The sequence below is a fragment of the Cricetulus griseus genome, chromosome 2 (assembly GCF_003668045.3).
Source record: "Cricetulus griseus strain 17A/GY chromosome 2, alternate assembly CriGri-PICRH-1.0, whole genome shotgun sequence".
Taxonomy (NCBI): Eukaryota; Metazoa; Chordata; class Mammalia; order Rodentia; family Cricetidae; genus Cricetulus; species Cricetulus griseus.
Genome location: NC_048595.1, coordinates 162,080,034 through 162,097,730, shown reverse-complemented (window position 1 = coordinate 162,097,730; position 17,697 = coordinate 162,080,034). Strand labels below are relative to the sequence as shown.

The 17,697-nt window shown below is 42.1% G+C and overlaps 1 protein-coding gene across 3 annotated transcripts in view; it reads left to right on the top strand.

The window, feature by feature from the left end:
• Epg5 (ectopic P-granules autophagy protein 5 homolog) overlaps window positions 1-17,697 on the top strand; it is an 84,344-nt gene that overhangs the window by 43,789 nt on the left and 22,858 nt on the right. For all 3 annotated transcript variants that reach the window (XM_035440045.1, XM_027397955.2, XM_027397954.2), the window contains 5 exons: window positions 1,783-1,927; window positions 5,702-5,873; window positions 6,731-6,893; window positions 16,391-16,533; window positions 17,424-17,580. In XM_035440045.1, the coding sequence (XP_035295936.1) occupies window positions 1,783-1,927; window positions 5,702-5,873; window positions 6,731-6,893; window positions 16,391-16,533; window positions 17,424-17,580 (780 nt within the window). The remainder of the gene's footprint in view (window positions 1-1,782; window positions 1,928-5,701; window positions 5,874-6,730; window positions 6,894-16,390; window positions 16,534-17,423; window positions 17,581-17,697) is intronic.

The window sequence follows — 17,697 nt, the reverse complement described above, 5'->3', positions numbered from 1 at the left end:
GGGGTAACTTGTGAGCCATGCTCTGAAGGACTAGTGGGAGCTTGATGAAGTTTGGAGGGAAGACATGAGGCAGTGTTAAGTGATAAAAGACTAATTCATGCCAAACCATGACATGTCCACAATGGTTGGCGAGGATGAAGCAGCTGAGCAGGACAGGTGGAACCACTGATGTCAGCTAGGGTGAAACCATTAAGGGCCACGTACACTTTTCTAAAGAATTTGGGTTTTATTCTGAAGCCTTTAGAGAACTATGACAATGGTTAAGTAAATGGAGTAGTATTTTAAAAAGTTATTTATTATTTTGTGTGTGTGTATGTGTGTATGTCTATGTCTGAGTGAGTTTAAGAGTGCCACGCGTGTGCAGGTGCCCTCGGAGGTCACAGGATATCAGATACCTTGGAACTGGAGTTAGAGGCAGTTGAGAGCTACCTCATGTAGGTCCTGGAAACTGTAAAAGCTGTTAGTGCTCTTACCCACTGAGCAATCTCACTTGAGCCCTGAAGGAGGGGATTTGAATTGATTACATGCATAAGAGCGTCTAGTCCTCCCAACCCCTACTTGGGCTATCTGGAGGATCTATTTACCAAGAAAAGGAATGTGAGAAGAGGAAAAGCCTTCAAGTGAGAGCTCTGTTAAGGAGGCAGCCTGGAGCGAGATAAGAGATGGAGAATTCAGGAATGGGCCTGGTAGAGAAAGTGGGCTTAATGGTGGTAGAAGGTTTACATTAGGAAACAGATTAAAGGTGCAGCAACCCTGAGAAAAAATGTGTAAGCTCAGAAATGAGGCTGGCAATAAATGGCTGGAGGAATAGGGAAGGTGAGTTGAGTGCTGTCCCTCACTCATTTCTTCCTTGTGCTCTGCATTCTAAATCTTTACCCAAGCCTTTACAAATAGTAGAAACACGGTGCTTTAAAAATGGTAACCTCATGGACTAGAGAAATAGCTCAGTGGTTAGCAGCCCAGACTGCTCTTGCAGAGAACCCGAATTCAGTTCCTAGCCCCATGCCAGGTGGCTCATTTAATCTTATTTAATATAATCCAGATGAATTAATCATTCATTAAATCATTCACTGTCCTGCTCTGTAGCTCAGGGGGACTGTCACTCACTATGTAGACCAGAGGCCTTGAATTTGCAGCAATCCTCTTGCCTTACTTAGCCTCCTGAGAGCTGAGATTATAGGCATGAGCTGTCATTCCCCACTTCAGTGTCTTTATTTTTTTTAAAACATTTTAAAATTTAATTTTATTACTTTAAATTTAAATTCATTTTTAATTGTGTATCAGTGTGTGTGTTTCTGTGTGTGTCTGTGGAAGGTATGTGCATTTGCGTGCAGGTGCCCACTGAGGCCAGAGGTTTTGGTTCCCCCAGAGCTGGATTTGCAGACAGCTGTGCGCTGTCTAACATGAGTGCTGGAAACTGAGCGCAGGTCCTCTGCATGAGCAGTATGTTTTCTTAACTGCTGCAGGCTAGCTCCTGTACTTACTTTTAAAATGTTCTGTTTTCTTTATATGTTTTATAATGCACATAATTTAGTAGCCTAGTAGTGTGTGTATTTACAGTTAATATGCATGTAGTGGTGCTATAGAGCAGTTTATTTTCTAATCATGGCATATAAGCAAAAAGTTTTATAACTGCTGTTAAGCTTGTTGGTGGTCATTTGCAGTTCATGCTACTATTGGAATCTTAGTGGAAACTGAGAGGTTCACTGAGGTAAATTCATAGTTGTATGTGTGAATATATGATTCATCTACCAAAGTTCAAGTGCTTTGGTTCCACTCTAGGACCTATGGATGGAGTATTTGAATATGGAGCGCATACACCATGAGTTCCAGGAGACAGTTGGTCAGTGGACAGAGACCAAGCTTGAGTCGCATTCACTGTCCTGTAGCTCCTCAGCACAGCTCGATTTCACGGATCCATTGCTGGGTGAGTCCTGTAGCATCAACCCCTTTGAAAGACAGGAACTTTGAGTCAGAGCCTTTGAGGGTTTAGGTTTCCATATTTTATCTCTCCAATGAGAATTGTTTGTTAAAGGTTCCCGCTTGAACAAAATCTATAGAGAACAAACAAATACGTTCTAAGTTACTGAGGAAAAAGGTCCATGTTTACTTGTCGGCCACTGAGGGACAGAACCCATGCCCTGATTGGCACACACAGAGTAGTGGTTAGTCACCCCTCATGAAGGAAGTTTGGAGGCAGGTGGCTCAGAGCAGTAGGACAGCCTAATGACGCAAGAGCTTCCAAACACATCTGTTCTCTTATCCTACCGCCTCACTGTTTTTAAGTGGCATCTACCTCCAGATTAAGCTGGCCACTTACAGTAAGTTGGAAGGAGAAGTCTCTGTAAAAGAATTGTTTCATGAAGGTGCCTATAGACTCTCTGGTTACTCTGCTTTGGCCCAGACTCAGCCACACATCTGCCTGCAGCTGAAAAGCAGGCCTTATGGTTCACTTCTTTTGCATTGCTCTAAAAATGAACTTTAACTACAAAACTATTCTTTAAAGTGTAACTTTAAATGTTTGCAAATTTAGCATTCAGAAATTGATTTTTTTTTTCTTTTAAAACTCTTATTCTGTATCCGAAACCCTCACCATGGAATGGAAATGCATTTGATTCTCCCCCCCCCCCCCCCCCCCCCCCCCCGTTTGTTGAGACCTGGTCTTACTATGTAGCTCTGGCTGGCCTGGAACTTGCTATGTAGATCAGGTGGAACTCAGAGAGACCTCCTGTTCCCCCCCTCCCAGTATTAGGACTACCTAACAGTTCATGTTTCTAGAAAGACAGTGCATTAAATGATCAGTTAGTGCTCCAGACCAGGCCTCAAAGCCATTTAACCCACAGAGTTGCTGGCATATGCCCAATTTTAAAACATGGAAAATTGTATCTGAGCTTACCTTTAACATTAATTATGGAATATAGTTTTAGAATGTATGACATATAATAAAGTTATCAATTGTTGATAACATTACAATTACAGTGTAATAAAAAGGAGAGGCAGGGATGCTCTTTTATTTCAGCTTTGCCCCAATCAATTTGTTCATTGAGTAAAGAGGGAAAAAGGACTCTTTGGGCTTCCTTCAGTCTACTCATCTGCTGAAGTTTCATTTATGGCATCAACATTTTCTGAAATTCCAACATTTCTTTCCTTGTTTCTCCTCCAAAAATATTTTTGTGATTGCAAAACTTATATGTGCACATAAAGAAAGTGCTATGGAAAATACAGAGGAAGATATGAAATCTGCCCTCAGCTTGTCCATACAGACATTTATTTCTTATTGCTGGATGTTTGCTAAATGAGAAACACCAGGCTAGCTCTAGAAATGCCAGTGCTTCTATTGCTGCCCATCTGTAGTTCTTTTTCATTTATGTAAACTCAGTCCTCACTGCAACCCAGTGCAGGCTGTCCCCATTAAGCATTGAAGCAACCTGGGGCGGAAGGTCAATGGGTGGCTTCATGGCTCACAGAGCTGGGAAGTGGCAGTGTCTGGCTATAGAGATCACACTTACACTCAGTGCCCTGTTTCTTGGTTCTAAGCAATCTTTACAGTTTGAAATTAAAAAAAAAATGCTTGGGTTTCTAGATAAGTTGAAGGTTTTTCTCAAATAAGATTATGATTACATAATAAATATGATTTGCCAAATGATTGAATATATATTTGAAATTGTAGGAAAGATTTGACTAGTGCTTTTGTGATACCATGTTCTTTTTCTCAAATTTGTTTTGTAGACTTCAGTATTTCCACCAGTTTTGTTCGAGTGATGATTATAGCTAAATATACCCTGAATTAATTTTTTTTTTTTTGAAACAGGGTTTCTCTGTTGTAGTCCTGGCTGCACTTACTGGAACTCACTTTGTAGTCCAGGCTGGCCTCAAACTCACAGAGATCTGATGCCTGCCTCTGCCTCTTGAGTGCTGGGATTAAAAGTGTGCCCCATTACTGACTGGCTTATTTTTTTCTCTTTTGTTTAAAAAATTCTCTTGGCTGGGTGTGGAGGTTTTAGCCTTTAGCCCCAGCATTTGGGAGGCAGGGACAGATGGATGGATCTCTGTGAGTTTGAGGCTAGCCTGGTCTACATAGTGAGTTGCAGGCCAGCCAGGACAGATAATACTAATACTAATACTAATACTAATACTAATACTACTAGTATATGAGTAATTGTTATCCTTGATTTTTCTTTCATGATAAGTTATAGTGGATTTGAAAGAGCCCCTAGTTTTTCTCTTAACATCATACATAACCTATAATGTCACAAATCTTATCAAATGGTATACCACTTTCCAACTTTGCCAAGTCTGTGCAAGGATTGATAGTTTCAGTTAAAATATAAGCTATAAGCTCAGTGCTGCACTTGACCTTTTGGAATGCTAATTCCATCTGTTTGGGGTGCATATAATACAAATGTCTTTATGAAAATCATGGCTATTAACTTTAGTTTTACTTTTCAACAAGAATAGAAAATTCACTGTTATGTCTGGTACAAAACTGGACTTTTACAGCAATCCCTTAAGTTTTTGTTGATGACTTACTGACTTGAAGTTCCCTTGTCCTTTCCCTTCCATCTGCCTAAGTGAAGGAATTGGGAGGTGACAGCATTGGTCTTCATGTTCTTCAGTTCCCCACTTACTGTTGGTGGTTTGTGTGTAGTGTGGTGAAGAGAGAGGGAAGTGGGAATTTGTATTAGGAATAGAAATATTTCAATTTGATAAGTCTGTCCGAACCGTGTGATCACTGCAGAGCTGTACAGTCCCAACACCTTCATTTTTCTTTCATAACACCGGACTGCTGCTTATTTGGACTCTGTAAATCATTTTATGAGTAAGTCATACTTATTATCTAACTATGCAAGTGTAGGCTATACAGGATTTTATAAACCATTTTCATTCCTTACACTTCCAGCTTTCCTGTTCAAAACTTGATGGGATTTCAGATTTTTCTTCTACTCTATTCTGTAATGCCCATTCCCTTCTCACCTATTTCTATGAAGTTTCTCAGGATAGTGGTATTAAACTACACACCTCTGAACGGATCCCATCCATTACGCAGATGCTAGATCAGCACATGCTAACATTAAGTTCAACTAGCATGTCATGCAAGACTGTCTAGAGTAGTACTTTAAGTCTTTGCTCTTTAACCATTAGATTATAAATTCTGTATGTGTCTAGGAGGCAAGAGTGCATATTTGTATAGGTGCATGTGTGTGTTAGTGCCCATACATGGCATGTAGAGGCAGGAGTCAATCCTGAATGCAAGTCTTTATGCACCTTGCTTTTTCAGACAAGTCTCTTCTTGGCCTGGAGCTCATTGAATAGGCTAGTCTGGTTGGCCAGCAAGTCCCAGGGATCCAGCTGTGTCTTGCCATCCCTGGGATTACAGATGCCAGTCACTGGGCCTAGTCTTTTCTTTTGTATGTAGATTCTTGGTGTTGGAATCAGGTCCTAATGTTTGCATAACCAGCAGTTGATAGACTGATCCATCTCTTCAGCCATGCTCCCAATCTCCTAGCTCCTCAAAGTCTATTATTAGGCTTGTGGGAACTTACACTTGAAAGAATCACACATTTAACCATCCAGTTAGGCTCCCTTTGCCTAAGGAACTATTCTGAAAATGATATCAGAGTAACAGAGCAGGACTTTGTGTCTCTTCTGTGCATCACCACCCCTTGGTACCATTGCTGAGTACATATGGCCTTCCTTTCAGCAAAAGAAAGGGTTCTGAGTAACTTACGGAAGCACGAGGCTCCCCAACCTCCCCTTGTTCTGCATCTGGTCAGACCTCCCGTGCCTCTCATCTCCTCAGCTGTGCTGTTGAGTCAGAAGGATACCACCCAGCTGATGTGCACAGACCTGAACCTGTTGCAGCAGCGTGCCAGGTAAGACCAGGAGGCCTTGAGGAGTAACAGCTATGAGCAACCTGAAATGGGTGTTGGGAGGCAAACTTGGGTGCTGTGGAAGTACAATAAATGCTCTTACTGAGCCATCTCTCTAGTCTCTGTGACAAGTTTTTAAATGTCATATTATGTGGTATTGTCACACTGTCAATCTCACCTTTTTCCTGTGGGATTGTTCTGAGGTCAGTAGTTCTGGCTGAGACATTTTATGATTTCTCTCAGAAAACTGCCTGATATTGGAAAGACAGTGTTAGAAGGGCTGGGGGCATGAAGTTTACATTCTTGTATCATTGCTTTGCTCTCCGCCTTCTTTTTTTAGAAGATTGACACAGATACTTGGTCAAGGAGTAGGGAAGTCATTTGTTTGGAGTTTACTAGTACATTCAGAATAATGAACTGTTTAAGGTTTGGTTCTCAGTTGCACTCTTGAGGCATATATATGGGCAAGAAGGTTTTATTGACAACAAACAAGCTTAGTTTTACAAATCCCCTGTGAATCATTTCTTTTATTGACAGTTTTTCTTTGGATACATTTGATTCAGGCATTTGATGTTTGTATATATACATACTCATGTATATATGAATATTTGTTTGCTAACATATTATTGATATGCTATGTCATGTCGTGCCCTCCCCCCCATGGGGTATTGAACCAGAAGTTAGAGAAGGTTGTGAGCTGCCATATGGATGCTGGGTGTTGATGCTGAATATTGCACCTAAGTCCTTTGGAAGATCAGCCAGTACTTTTGAGTGCTGAGCTATCCTCCAGCCCCAACCCTTTGATCACTTTTTATATAACCTTCCTTAACTTTGTTTTCCCACATGGGGTTGCTTTTCAGAACTGCAGCTCTCCGGGAGTCTCAGCAGGTTGCCTTGGATGGTGAGCTGTTGGAGACAATGCCCAAACAGTATGTTAACCGAGAAGAGCAGACCACCCTGCATTTGGAGTGCAGAGGCAGTGGTGGTAAGAAGTGCCAAGGAGCGGCAGTTGTAACAGTTCAGGTGAGGTTGTTAATTTCTTCGTAATTTAGAGAATTTTTGTTGAGTCCCTTATATTGCCATTTTTCTGAGAAAGATCCAAACAAGAACATGTGTCCTGTGTCCCAAAACATTTTTAGAGTTTTTGGGAGAATGAAAATACACAGAGCAAAATAAGTTGTCCTCAATTTCCCACAGCTAACAGAATGACTTAATTTTGTGCAAATGGAGCTCCAGAACACATTCTGTGACAGGTGTGGCCTGCAAGAAGACATGCAGTGAGGAATTCCTAAAAGAGGAAAATCATTTGGAAGGTTCCCAGATGCTTAAATTGTTCCTCCTAGGATTTTGATGATAGCATTTTGGGTACAGTTAGAAGAAATAATGGAATGGATTTCTGTGCTGCTATCTAGGCCCAGAGCTAGATCAGTTTCATGTGTTCTGGGGAATAGTGGTCACAGTTTATTCACATGAGGAAGTTGTAAGTGATCACAGGGCTGAAGCTGGTGGTGTGGGCAGCAGGTAGCTACTGAGTATGGGGTTCGGAGCTTGCCAAGAGGTAAATGAGATATGTTGCAATCATATTCAACATATCAACTGCCTGTCATCTCGTTATAGACAGAAGTTGGTTCTGAGATTTTGTTAGTTCAGAATGGAAACTGAGCCTAAGCTAGCCTGTGTAGTACTTACTTCATACCAGACTTTTTAAACATTTTATATAACTTTCTTTATGATTTTCGTTTTCCATATAGTGGGGTGTACCCTCTCCCCTCTGTAGATGAATTCATCTGGAGAAGGGACATTTGGAGATAGGCATGGCTGCTGCCTGACTACATTTGCATAATAATACTTTTTTGTTAGCTTTGAGAAGTCGGGTCATTTTTTTGCCCATCCTTGATTGTCTTTTAGAAATCTTTCCCTTCCTTTTCAAATCCACATTTAACTGTACTAGTTTATTCCCTATTGCTTCTATGGAGCACTGCTTCCTCTAAAATATCTTTTCTAAAATAACCTGTTAGACTTCTGTATTTTCCAATCCCTTGAAGTTTATTTCAGATTTTTCTGTTTCTGTTGAATGCATCTAATGTTAAAGGATTGACTTGTAAGTTAATATAACTTCAGCTTATGTTATCACCTTGTGTTGAGCATGTCTGACTCCAAAAAGTCTTCCAAAAGTTAGTTTTCTGTCAGTGAATTTCCCGTAAATTACTAATGCTATAAGATCAGTTAGAGGCATTTAAGAAGGGTCATGTGCTGGAGTTGTGAAGCTGGGAGAAAAGCCCTTAGCCTAGGGGAGAGTTTGACAGAATAGGAAGTTGAGATGTAGCTGGTCATTAAAAAAAGGGAGATTTTTTTTTTATTACTAAGCTGGGTTTTTTTTTTTTTTTTTTTTTTTTTTTTTTTTTTTTTTTTTTTGAGACATGGTCTCACTATATAGCTGTGGCTCTCCTGGAACTTACTCTGTAGATCAGGCTGGCCTCAGACTCACAGAGATCCACCTCCACCTTCTGAGTGCTGGAGTGAAAGGAACAGGTCTCTTGTCCTGGCCTGTGAACTCCCAGGGGCTGGCAGTGGATAATAGCACCAGGAAGAGCAGACTTTAGCCCTGAGCCAACAGTGACTTATCTCTTTCTTTCCAGAAAAGGAGATCAAGTGTTTTATATCTGAACCCCTGAATTGAAATTTCTTTTGTAACTTGGTGTTTTGTTTGTTTTGAGATGAAAAATAATCCCTTCTAAAAATACCTTCAAAGTAACTTTCCACTGAGGGGAAGTCAGAGAGATGATAGATTCTACACATAGATTCACCTAAGTACTTGTGCCTTCTTTTCTCAAAAGAATGGTAGTTGCTAATATTTTAATAAAAGAGAGCAAGAGAGTTCACTCGGATAAAGAAGGGTGGGCTTCAGGAGAGGCCAGGTGCAGTGGCACATGTCTATAATCCCAGCACTGGAGAGGCTGGGGCAGGAGCACGAGGGTTTGAGGCTAACCTGAGCTATGTAACAAGAACTTGTTTCAAGAGTGAAGAGAAGAGGGGAGATTGTGGGGAAAACACATACAAGAAAGGGCAAGGGGCAAAGGTGTTCATTTTAAGAATTTGGATAAGTTGCTGCCTATGGCCATAACTTCATTAGAAATACTCCAGTTCTCTTAAAGCTAGTTTTAGTTTTCTGCTGGTTGCACACCAGTGCCATGACTATAGTTGAGTTTGGGAAAACCCAGAATTTACCTCAGGGCTCCTGTGTCAGCCTGTTGTCACCAGTGGCAAATCTGCTTGACAATGCAGACATGCCAGGGGAATTAAAGCATGCAGGTAGCAAATAACTGTGTAGTCTAAGACTTGAAAATAATTTATCTTGATAATTATGTAACTGTTCCTAATTGTCTCTGCATAGTACTTGCTGGCTGATATTTTAAGGAATTGAAGATAAAATTATTGTTCTTGTGTACTCATTAACAGCTGAGAACAAGGTAGAATACAATGGAAACCCACAGCCATGAAGTTTGGGCATATTGATGAGCCTACTCAAGCATTCTCTTCCCATTTCCACATCTAGATGTCTACCTGCCTACTTGGAGATCACTTCCCAGGTCCCTCACTAATCTCATTTTTACCCTCCAAACCTGTTCTTTCTACAGTCCTTCTACCTGGTCTCCAAGATGAAACTCCAGCCTTGTTGTCATTTCTTCCCCTCACTCCACCCCACGCCACACTGCCCATCTTGTTCCTTTCCAGATATATTGGCTTGGCCTGAAGAACTGATTTAAAGTGATTTCCTTCTCTTTGTTTTTATTACTACTGCCTTCCAGCAGCCCACCACATGTCCCCCTGAGCTGTCATGCCAGGCCTCCTGCCTGCAGCCCTCTCTCTATCATTCCATTCTTTCAACATTCATCTCTCTAGTCTCAGTTCTGACCACATTTCCAGGCTTTAAACCCACAGTGACTCTCCAGTGTCCACAGCCCTCCATAGCCACTCTTGATCTTTTCACAGAGTGAGAGATCCCGTTTGAAAACTCTCAACCACTTCTCAAACAGTCTGTTTTTAAGCCACTTAGACTTTATTCACTCTCGGATACACATGTGATGTGATCACACTGTTCCCCATGACTCTGCTGCTTCTGTCCTCCATGCTCCTTCTTTAGCCTTCACATTCATTGTTGCAAGTTGCATTTGAGAAGTCTTTTCTGACCAGACTGACAAGCCCTTCCTTTCATGGCAGCTTGTACATAATGTGTTGTAGACATTAGATCTTTTTTCCCTGCCAGACAGAATTCTGTGGGAATATCATCTATCTAGATTGTCTAGGGCATCTTCCAGCACATGGTAGATATCTGGAATAAATCGGTGAAAGCCGCTGGCTTACCACTTGTCAGGAGTATGTTAATGATGCTGTGTGTTGTCATTAGTTCTATGGCTGTTGGTAGGTTTTGAGTCACATGAGGTCAGTGACATTGTCTTATTTGTGTTTGTATTGTCAGTGCTTCATGGTCATGGATGTGTTTGTAGGAAGCTGTTTTCAGGAAATTTGTGGGTGGTATTTGGCTATGAGTGATATGGGCATTGAAATGTTTTCTTAATACACATAGCCATTCTTTCCTCATGGCTACTTTTTGGTCCACTTAAGCATCTTAATGCTTAGGGTACAAGCCTCGGTTGAATACAGGTTTCTCCCTGGTACTCATTCTTGATGAGCAGAAGGGATATTGCATTTATGATACCACTGCCTTTTCCTACCTGCTAGGGTCCTTTATGTCCCTTGTATACACTGGAGTTCTTGGAGGCACTTTGCTTACAGTATCTCACTTAACTTCTACAGAATGAGGGTGAATTAGAGAAACAGGTTTATGTTTATTAACAGACTTTACAAGTATCACAGCTACATCATTCATTTAGAAATCAGCATGCATCCATCAAAAGTTAACTTTCAGTGTTGTTTTATTTAATTTTATGTTGCTGAGGATTGAACATGGGCAAGTACTTTATCACTGACCTACATCTCCAGTCCTCATACCCACCCCATTCAGGACCTGTGCTTTGCACATTCAATATTGTCAGGCCACCCGATTCCTTTTAACTGCTTCAACTCTCCTTTTTAAAGATGAGCACTGTGTTCCGAGGGTGTTACTAGTGATAGTAAGACCTCACTTTAAATGAACACATATATTGCTTTCTGTCTGAGTCTGTGTCATTATAGAATTCAAGATCGTAATTGAACATTTGGTTCTGGATCAGTTTCTAAACATTAGCTTCATGGAAAAATCATTTTATAGTCAATTTTACAAATATAATTTTTAATGGTTCATTTATAAAAATTTCATATTACCTCATTTTCTTACTTAATAAAAATTTTCTGGATATTTCCAGCTGTCTGCAAGTCTTTGAACTTGTTTAACTTATTTGGAGTACACAGAAGCTGAATGTGTTTTATGAGAAGTGAAACATGTTTCTTCTGTGGTCTCCAGTCTCAGCAACAGCCTTCCATTGTTCAGTGCTATGCCCTGAGGAAATGGAGTGATTTATAAATGGGTTCTTTTTGTTGTAGTTGGTATTGTAGGGCATGTTTGCTGGACCCAGGACTGATTTATTCTCAAGTGAACAATTTTTCCATTCCTAGAGATAAAAGGTGGAAAGACCTACCAAGGGTCTTCCATTTTGTAAACCTTGTGAAAGGATATGCTTTGTCCAACCTCTTCTTTGTCTCATTGAAATGACTCAAATGGAGGGGTTCCATGTGCTGCTTTGATCTATTTTCTTCAGCTCCTTGCTGTAGGAGCTGGAGTCTTCCAGCCCTTCTAATATCTGTTCTTAGTAAGGGAAGGGCTATTTCAGCAGTGGTGGGAAAGTGTGAGGACTTATGCCACATTGGTGAGTCTGATACAACAAAGTTATTGTGATATTAAAAAAAAACTGTATGCTTAGAGATGCACTGTGTGAGACGGACAGGACCATTATCCCTCAAGACTTTGAATGTAGCATTTATCAGGTCTTTGAATGTAGCATTTATAAGGTCCTCATTTAAGTAGGTTGATAGTTATATTTACATTATTCACATAGGGTATATAATTGTGCTGTGGTGGCTGAAGACTACTGGGTACTGCATATCAAGAGACAGTTTAGGTGAGTGAAGAAAACAGAGAGAATGAAGGATTTAAAACTCTGCCTTCCAAATGCTCTGCTCCTTTCTGCGTTCTCAGCTATGCTTACAGAAGTGCAACCTTCACAGTGGCCTGTCCTAGGGTCCTTCCATGTCACTGCCCTTGTTCCCTGTTCTGACTGCACTGTACTCTTCTGTCACAGCTCCTGATAGTTGTCTGAAAGCTTTTCATTTCTGGCCACCTGTCCTTCCTCAACTCCAACACCGAGCGTGCGTGCGTGCGTGCGTGCGTGCGTGCGTGCGTGCGTGTGTGTGTGTGTGTGTTTCTCAGTTTATTTACTTTAATCCACCATCTTATTTAATTCTAATTTAATAGAAATATTGGTTGCCCACTGTAGCACTCAAGTGGCCAAGTGTTGAATATCTGTTCCTGTTTTGGATGTCAGGCTGGATGATAGCATACACAGCTTTCAGCTAGCTAAGTGCATGTCCTCTGTCAGTGACCTGGTTGGGCTGAACCAGTGTCAGTTTCTCTTGCACATGGTCGCCAACAGAAGTTCCATTCACAGTGATCTTTTCACTGGTGATAAAGAGGCTTTTGAAGGAGATGTGCTTTTAAAACTCTGTAATCTCGAGTAATACTATGCTCAAGGGCTGATAGCAAGGGGATGTTCATAGGTTTCAGACTTCCCTTGTTTGTAGGGTTTTTTTCATTCATGTCATGTGACAGATTATAAAAATCTTCAGAGGCATCACTCTCTTCACAGTTGGGTTGCTTATAATTTTATTCTCCACTGCTGAAGTAATGTTCTGTGTGGGGCACACAGATGTGAAATCTAGAATAAAAGAATACATTTGGGGTGGGAAGATGGCTCTGTTGATAAAGCATTTGCTGTGCACTCATGAGGACCAGAGTTCAGATCCCCAGCACATATGTTAACACAAGGCACATATGGCAGCCTGCCATGATTTTCAGTGCTTGGGAGGCAGCCCCATGGCAAGCTGGATAGCAAGATTAGCCAATTGACAAGTTTTGGGTTCAAGTGAGAGACCGTGTCTCAGTGTATGAAGTGGAGCGTGATACAGGATGACACTCAACATACTGTCTGTGTGACTTACTCACCGTGGGAACACACATATGTACATACATACCATATACATACACACATGCCAAATAAAACAATAACCATTAAAAAAGAACACAGCATATTCTTCTTTGTGGTTAGATAGGCTGTGCCTCTACAGTGACCATCTGGTTTAACAGTTGGGGCCTTGAAATTGGGCCAGGGTGCCCAATTTGGAGCATTTCCTGAAGACATTTTGCTATCAGCACTTGTGGCACAGCATTCTTCTCGTTAGAAGCCACTGACACCAACCAGAAATCAACCTCAAATCTATCTTTGTGGTGCATTCTGTGTCTAGGATATCCTATGCATCTATCCACATCCTAAAAAGAATACCAGAAGTGCACAGACAAAACCACTGTCAGTTAGAGAAAGGCCGTGTTAGCAACTACCTCAGGCTTGGAAGACATAATGTTTAAAGGGTAGACTTCTGATAGATTTCCCAAAAAGCAACATAAATTCTCATTTTTCACATCTTTACTAAAAGTCAGACCAACTTACCAGGAACTAATCAGTTGGCCAGTTGTTTTTGTTTGTCATGCAATTGATTGGGTCCCCCCCCCCCCCCGCCACACACACACACCATATTATTTTAGGAAAGTTGCAAAAATATATTAAAGAGATATCATCTTCTCTTCAAAGTAGCCTCCTTTCCCAGTACTGCTTGCCTATCACCCACCAAGAGATTAAAAGAAAAAGATGCCAGGGTAGAGAAGTGGAAACTTCCTGACTATAGCCCAGCATGCTGGGGGGGGGATCTCCAGCCTGGGAGTGCAGGGCAGCCAACAGTCTATAGGCTCAGTGCCACTATCCATGAGGGGGCTTCTGGGAAGCCAGAAGTGCAGTAGGATTGGGCAGGATGTAGCGGATGGTCAAGTCTTGCCACAGGGACAGAAAATACAAAAGAAATGAACAGTACAGAGAGGCAAAGAGATGTTCCCAAACGAGGGGTGTAGAGGAGTGAAGGCAGTCTCAGGGTGGGGAGACTGGAGCCCTGCAGTGGGGCCTCTGTGTGGTGTGGGGTACCAGAGGGTACAGGCAGCAGAGCCTTGTAACAGTGAGGAAGGGCTCCTGGCACCAGGGACAGCTAGGTGAGGGCGATCTGTCAAGGCCACAGGTAGAAATCTGAGGACAGAGGGCAAGAGAGGAAAGTCTCCAAGTTGGAAAGGCCAGACCTCAAGGAACAGCTCAGAAAGGAAAAATGCCCAGTCCTACAAGTTCGGAAGACAAGAAGGGAGACAAGCAGAGTGTCATTTGGCGCTGATGTACCTACACTCGGAGAAGGCTGGAGGGAGGTGGGCAGCCTGTGATACTGGGCTTCACCGCATTCTGCATGTGAGCTAGAAGGTCCTGTGGCCATCAGTTGCAGCTCAGGGTGTCTGAATAGCCTGTCAGGCTCCAAGGCCTTTGCTGGAGCTGGCCCTTCAGTCTGCCAGAGTCGGCTGAAGATTCACTTCTGGTGTTGACATCTCTGCCTGGGAATCTGGCTGCTTGTGTAGCTGATGGGGAGAGGAAAGTGCTAGGTGCCTAAGCATTTAGGGAAAGTTCTGGTAGTAGTTGCTGAGCTTATGTCCTTGTTTAGACAACCTGCTGTCTGGGGACTGCCCTTGCCTGGCCCCTGTCCATGCTTCATCTTCTTTTTGGGGGGGTTGAGAGAGGGTTTCTCTGTGTAACAGCTCTAGCTGTTCTGAAACTCACTCTGTAGAGCAAGCTGGTCTTGAACTCATAGAGATCTGCTTGCCTCTGCCTCCTGAGTGCTGGGTTAAAGGTATGTGTCAACACCACCCGGCTTGTCCCTGCTTCTTTAGAACCTCAGCTGAAAGACAAAGCTGCTGTGGTATTGGCATTGTTCCAAGTCAAACCCTTATCTATTACTGGGATGACCTGTATTTGAAAACTCTTCAGGGCTTATTTCTTTTTCTTTTTCTTTTTTTTTTTTTTTTTTTTTTTTTTGGTTTTTCGAGATAGGGTTTCTCTGTGGCTTTGGAGGTCATCCTGGAAGTAGCTCTTGTAGACCAGGCTGATCTCGAACTCACATAGATCCGCCTGCCTCTGCCTCCCGAGTGCTGGGATTAAAGGTGTGCGCCACCACCGCCCAGCCAGGGCTTGTTTCTTGTTGTTATGCCTGCCTTGGTCTCAGAGACAGTCAAACATGGATGTTTTGTGGAGGCTTTTGCCTGCTGCTGCTGCTGCTGCTGCTGCTGCTGCTGCTGCTCTAGGTCTTGGGAATGCAGGGCTGATGATACCATGGGCATATGGATGATGTACTTTTTTCTCTATTCAGTGACCTGGCATTGCTTGGTGTGAACAGCCCAACCCTCCTGCTCTCTGAATGAAGGAGTGATATCCTTGGCATTCTTTATACCATCTTATTCTTATTACACAGTGGTAGAAACTTTGTGTATGTTGGTGTCTGGCTGCCTGTGAGGAGTATGCTGGTTCAAAGTCATGGTTCAGGTTGTTGCTGATTATTTGGGAGGTGGCACTAAAGGCGAGGTTCCTGGGAAGGAGCTGTGTTTACAGGGTGCGGACAGTGGCAGCTTTGCACAGGTGCCAGGAGCACGCCGCCTTGTGCTGGAGGATGGTGATGATACTGCCTACCAGAGTTCCACCTGGCTCACTCCTGGTACCCTTGCTGAGATCTGTAACACTTGTCTGGAACCCTAGAACCCAAAACCGGCATGGTGTTGTTAAACCTGTTATATAGTCAAGGATGACCTTGAACACACACAGAACAAGAAAAACTCTATTTAAATTTAATTCCTTATATAAAAAAAAACCTAACTAAGCAAACCCTGAGTTCTTTAATAGTTCCCCCAACTCTTAAGGGTGGGGATTGAATTTAGAGACTTACGTACACTAGACAAGTATCTCATCACTGTGAGCTACATTTTCCCCCTCACCCTCACTTTTTTTTTTTTTTTTTTTTTTTTTAAGAGCCAGGGTCTCTGTGTAATACAGGCTGACTCTGAACTCATGATCCTTCTGCTTATGTCTTGAGTGCTGGGATAATCCTTGAGTAGTTTTTAAACACATTTTCCCATTCATTTTACATTCAATCAAGTTCTGAGTTAAATTGTGTTATTGACTATAATAATCTCTTCATCATATGCCAGTGTGCTTATAATAAAACAACTGTTCTAGAAGTCTTGGGGGAAAACAAGACTGTTGAGGGCTATGTGTGGTAGATCATACTTCTAACCCTAGCACTTGGGAGGCTGAGGCAGGAGGTCTGCCATGAGTATAAGGCCAGCCTGGACTACATTTAACACGTCTGCTGACCCCTTGAATTTTTCTTAGTTTGAAGGCATGCACAAGAATGATGCAATAAGCCAGCAGATTCACATTCTGCAAAAAGAAGTGAGGCAGTTCCAAGCAGAAGCTGCTCAGCCCCCAGCACTTAACGTTGTAGAAGCTGCGGTGCATGCAGAAAACCTGATCACGTAAGTTCTGAGACCTCTCATTTCAAATTGGCTTTGCTGTGGATAGTAATCATCCATAGGACTTCCCCTCTTCTCCCCATCCCAGTCATTGAGTATGCAAATCAGGAGACTAGAGCCTTTGGGTCCAATCTCAGTAGCCATGTTTTTATAAATGGTTTTATTGGAACCTAGCCATCTCTGTTACTTGTAGTGACTATGACTTACAAGCCACAAACAAAGTATTTCCCATCTGGCTGGCAACCCTTGAACTGTAAGATGACACCATATCATGGCAAGCCACTGCTGATCCCTTCAGCAAGCTGGGATGAAATGTGAAGGGCATTGAATCCTCCTGTGCGTGGGGCTTGGAAGGTTAGATCAGTTTAGCCATGGGCTGGTGTGTTTGTCACGGGGAAGGTACTAGAAGAAGTGAACACTAGGAGAAAATCTTAGGGAAATTATAGATGTATTTGTTTTATGTGTGTTAGAGTTTTTCCTGCATATATATACTTGTGCCACTTGTGTGCCTGGTGTATTTTGAATTTTAAAATGTAAAGAGATCACATTCTTGTGTTTAAAAATGTAAGGAATACAAAAATCAAGTAACTCTGAATTACATATAATATATGAAAATCTTTGATAAGTGCCAGGATGTTAATTGGTCCTCATAGTATAGAAACAACTGACTTTTATTCTCCAGAGGGATGTATAAAATCATTACTGTGTACCAAAAGGGAATTTTTGGGTAATTAATAGATGCACATTTACCACATGTAGTATTTTAAAGTGTTATTTGCATAGGGTTCTGAAGACTCTTACAAATGTTGCCTGAGGAGTGAGGAAAGCACAGAGATATTTGAGAATATGGATTATTCATTGTAGACAAATCCTGTGCTCGGATTTTCCCACAGGGCCTTAGTGAATTCGTATAAGTTGCAGCCGACGCCTGGGGCGCAGAAAATTGGCATCAGCCTCTTCTTTACTGTTGTGGACTATGTCAGCGATGAGACCCAGCGCCACCCTCCTACGAGGCAGTTCTTCACTTCATGCATTGAGATCTTGGGACAGGTAGGAGCATTCCCAGCTGTCAGCCACTCACAGACACACTTGAATCCCTAGGGATCTTGACTAAACACAGCCAGAAGCCTGTGGAGAATTGTGGGCTTCCCATGATGCTGGCAGAAT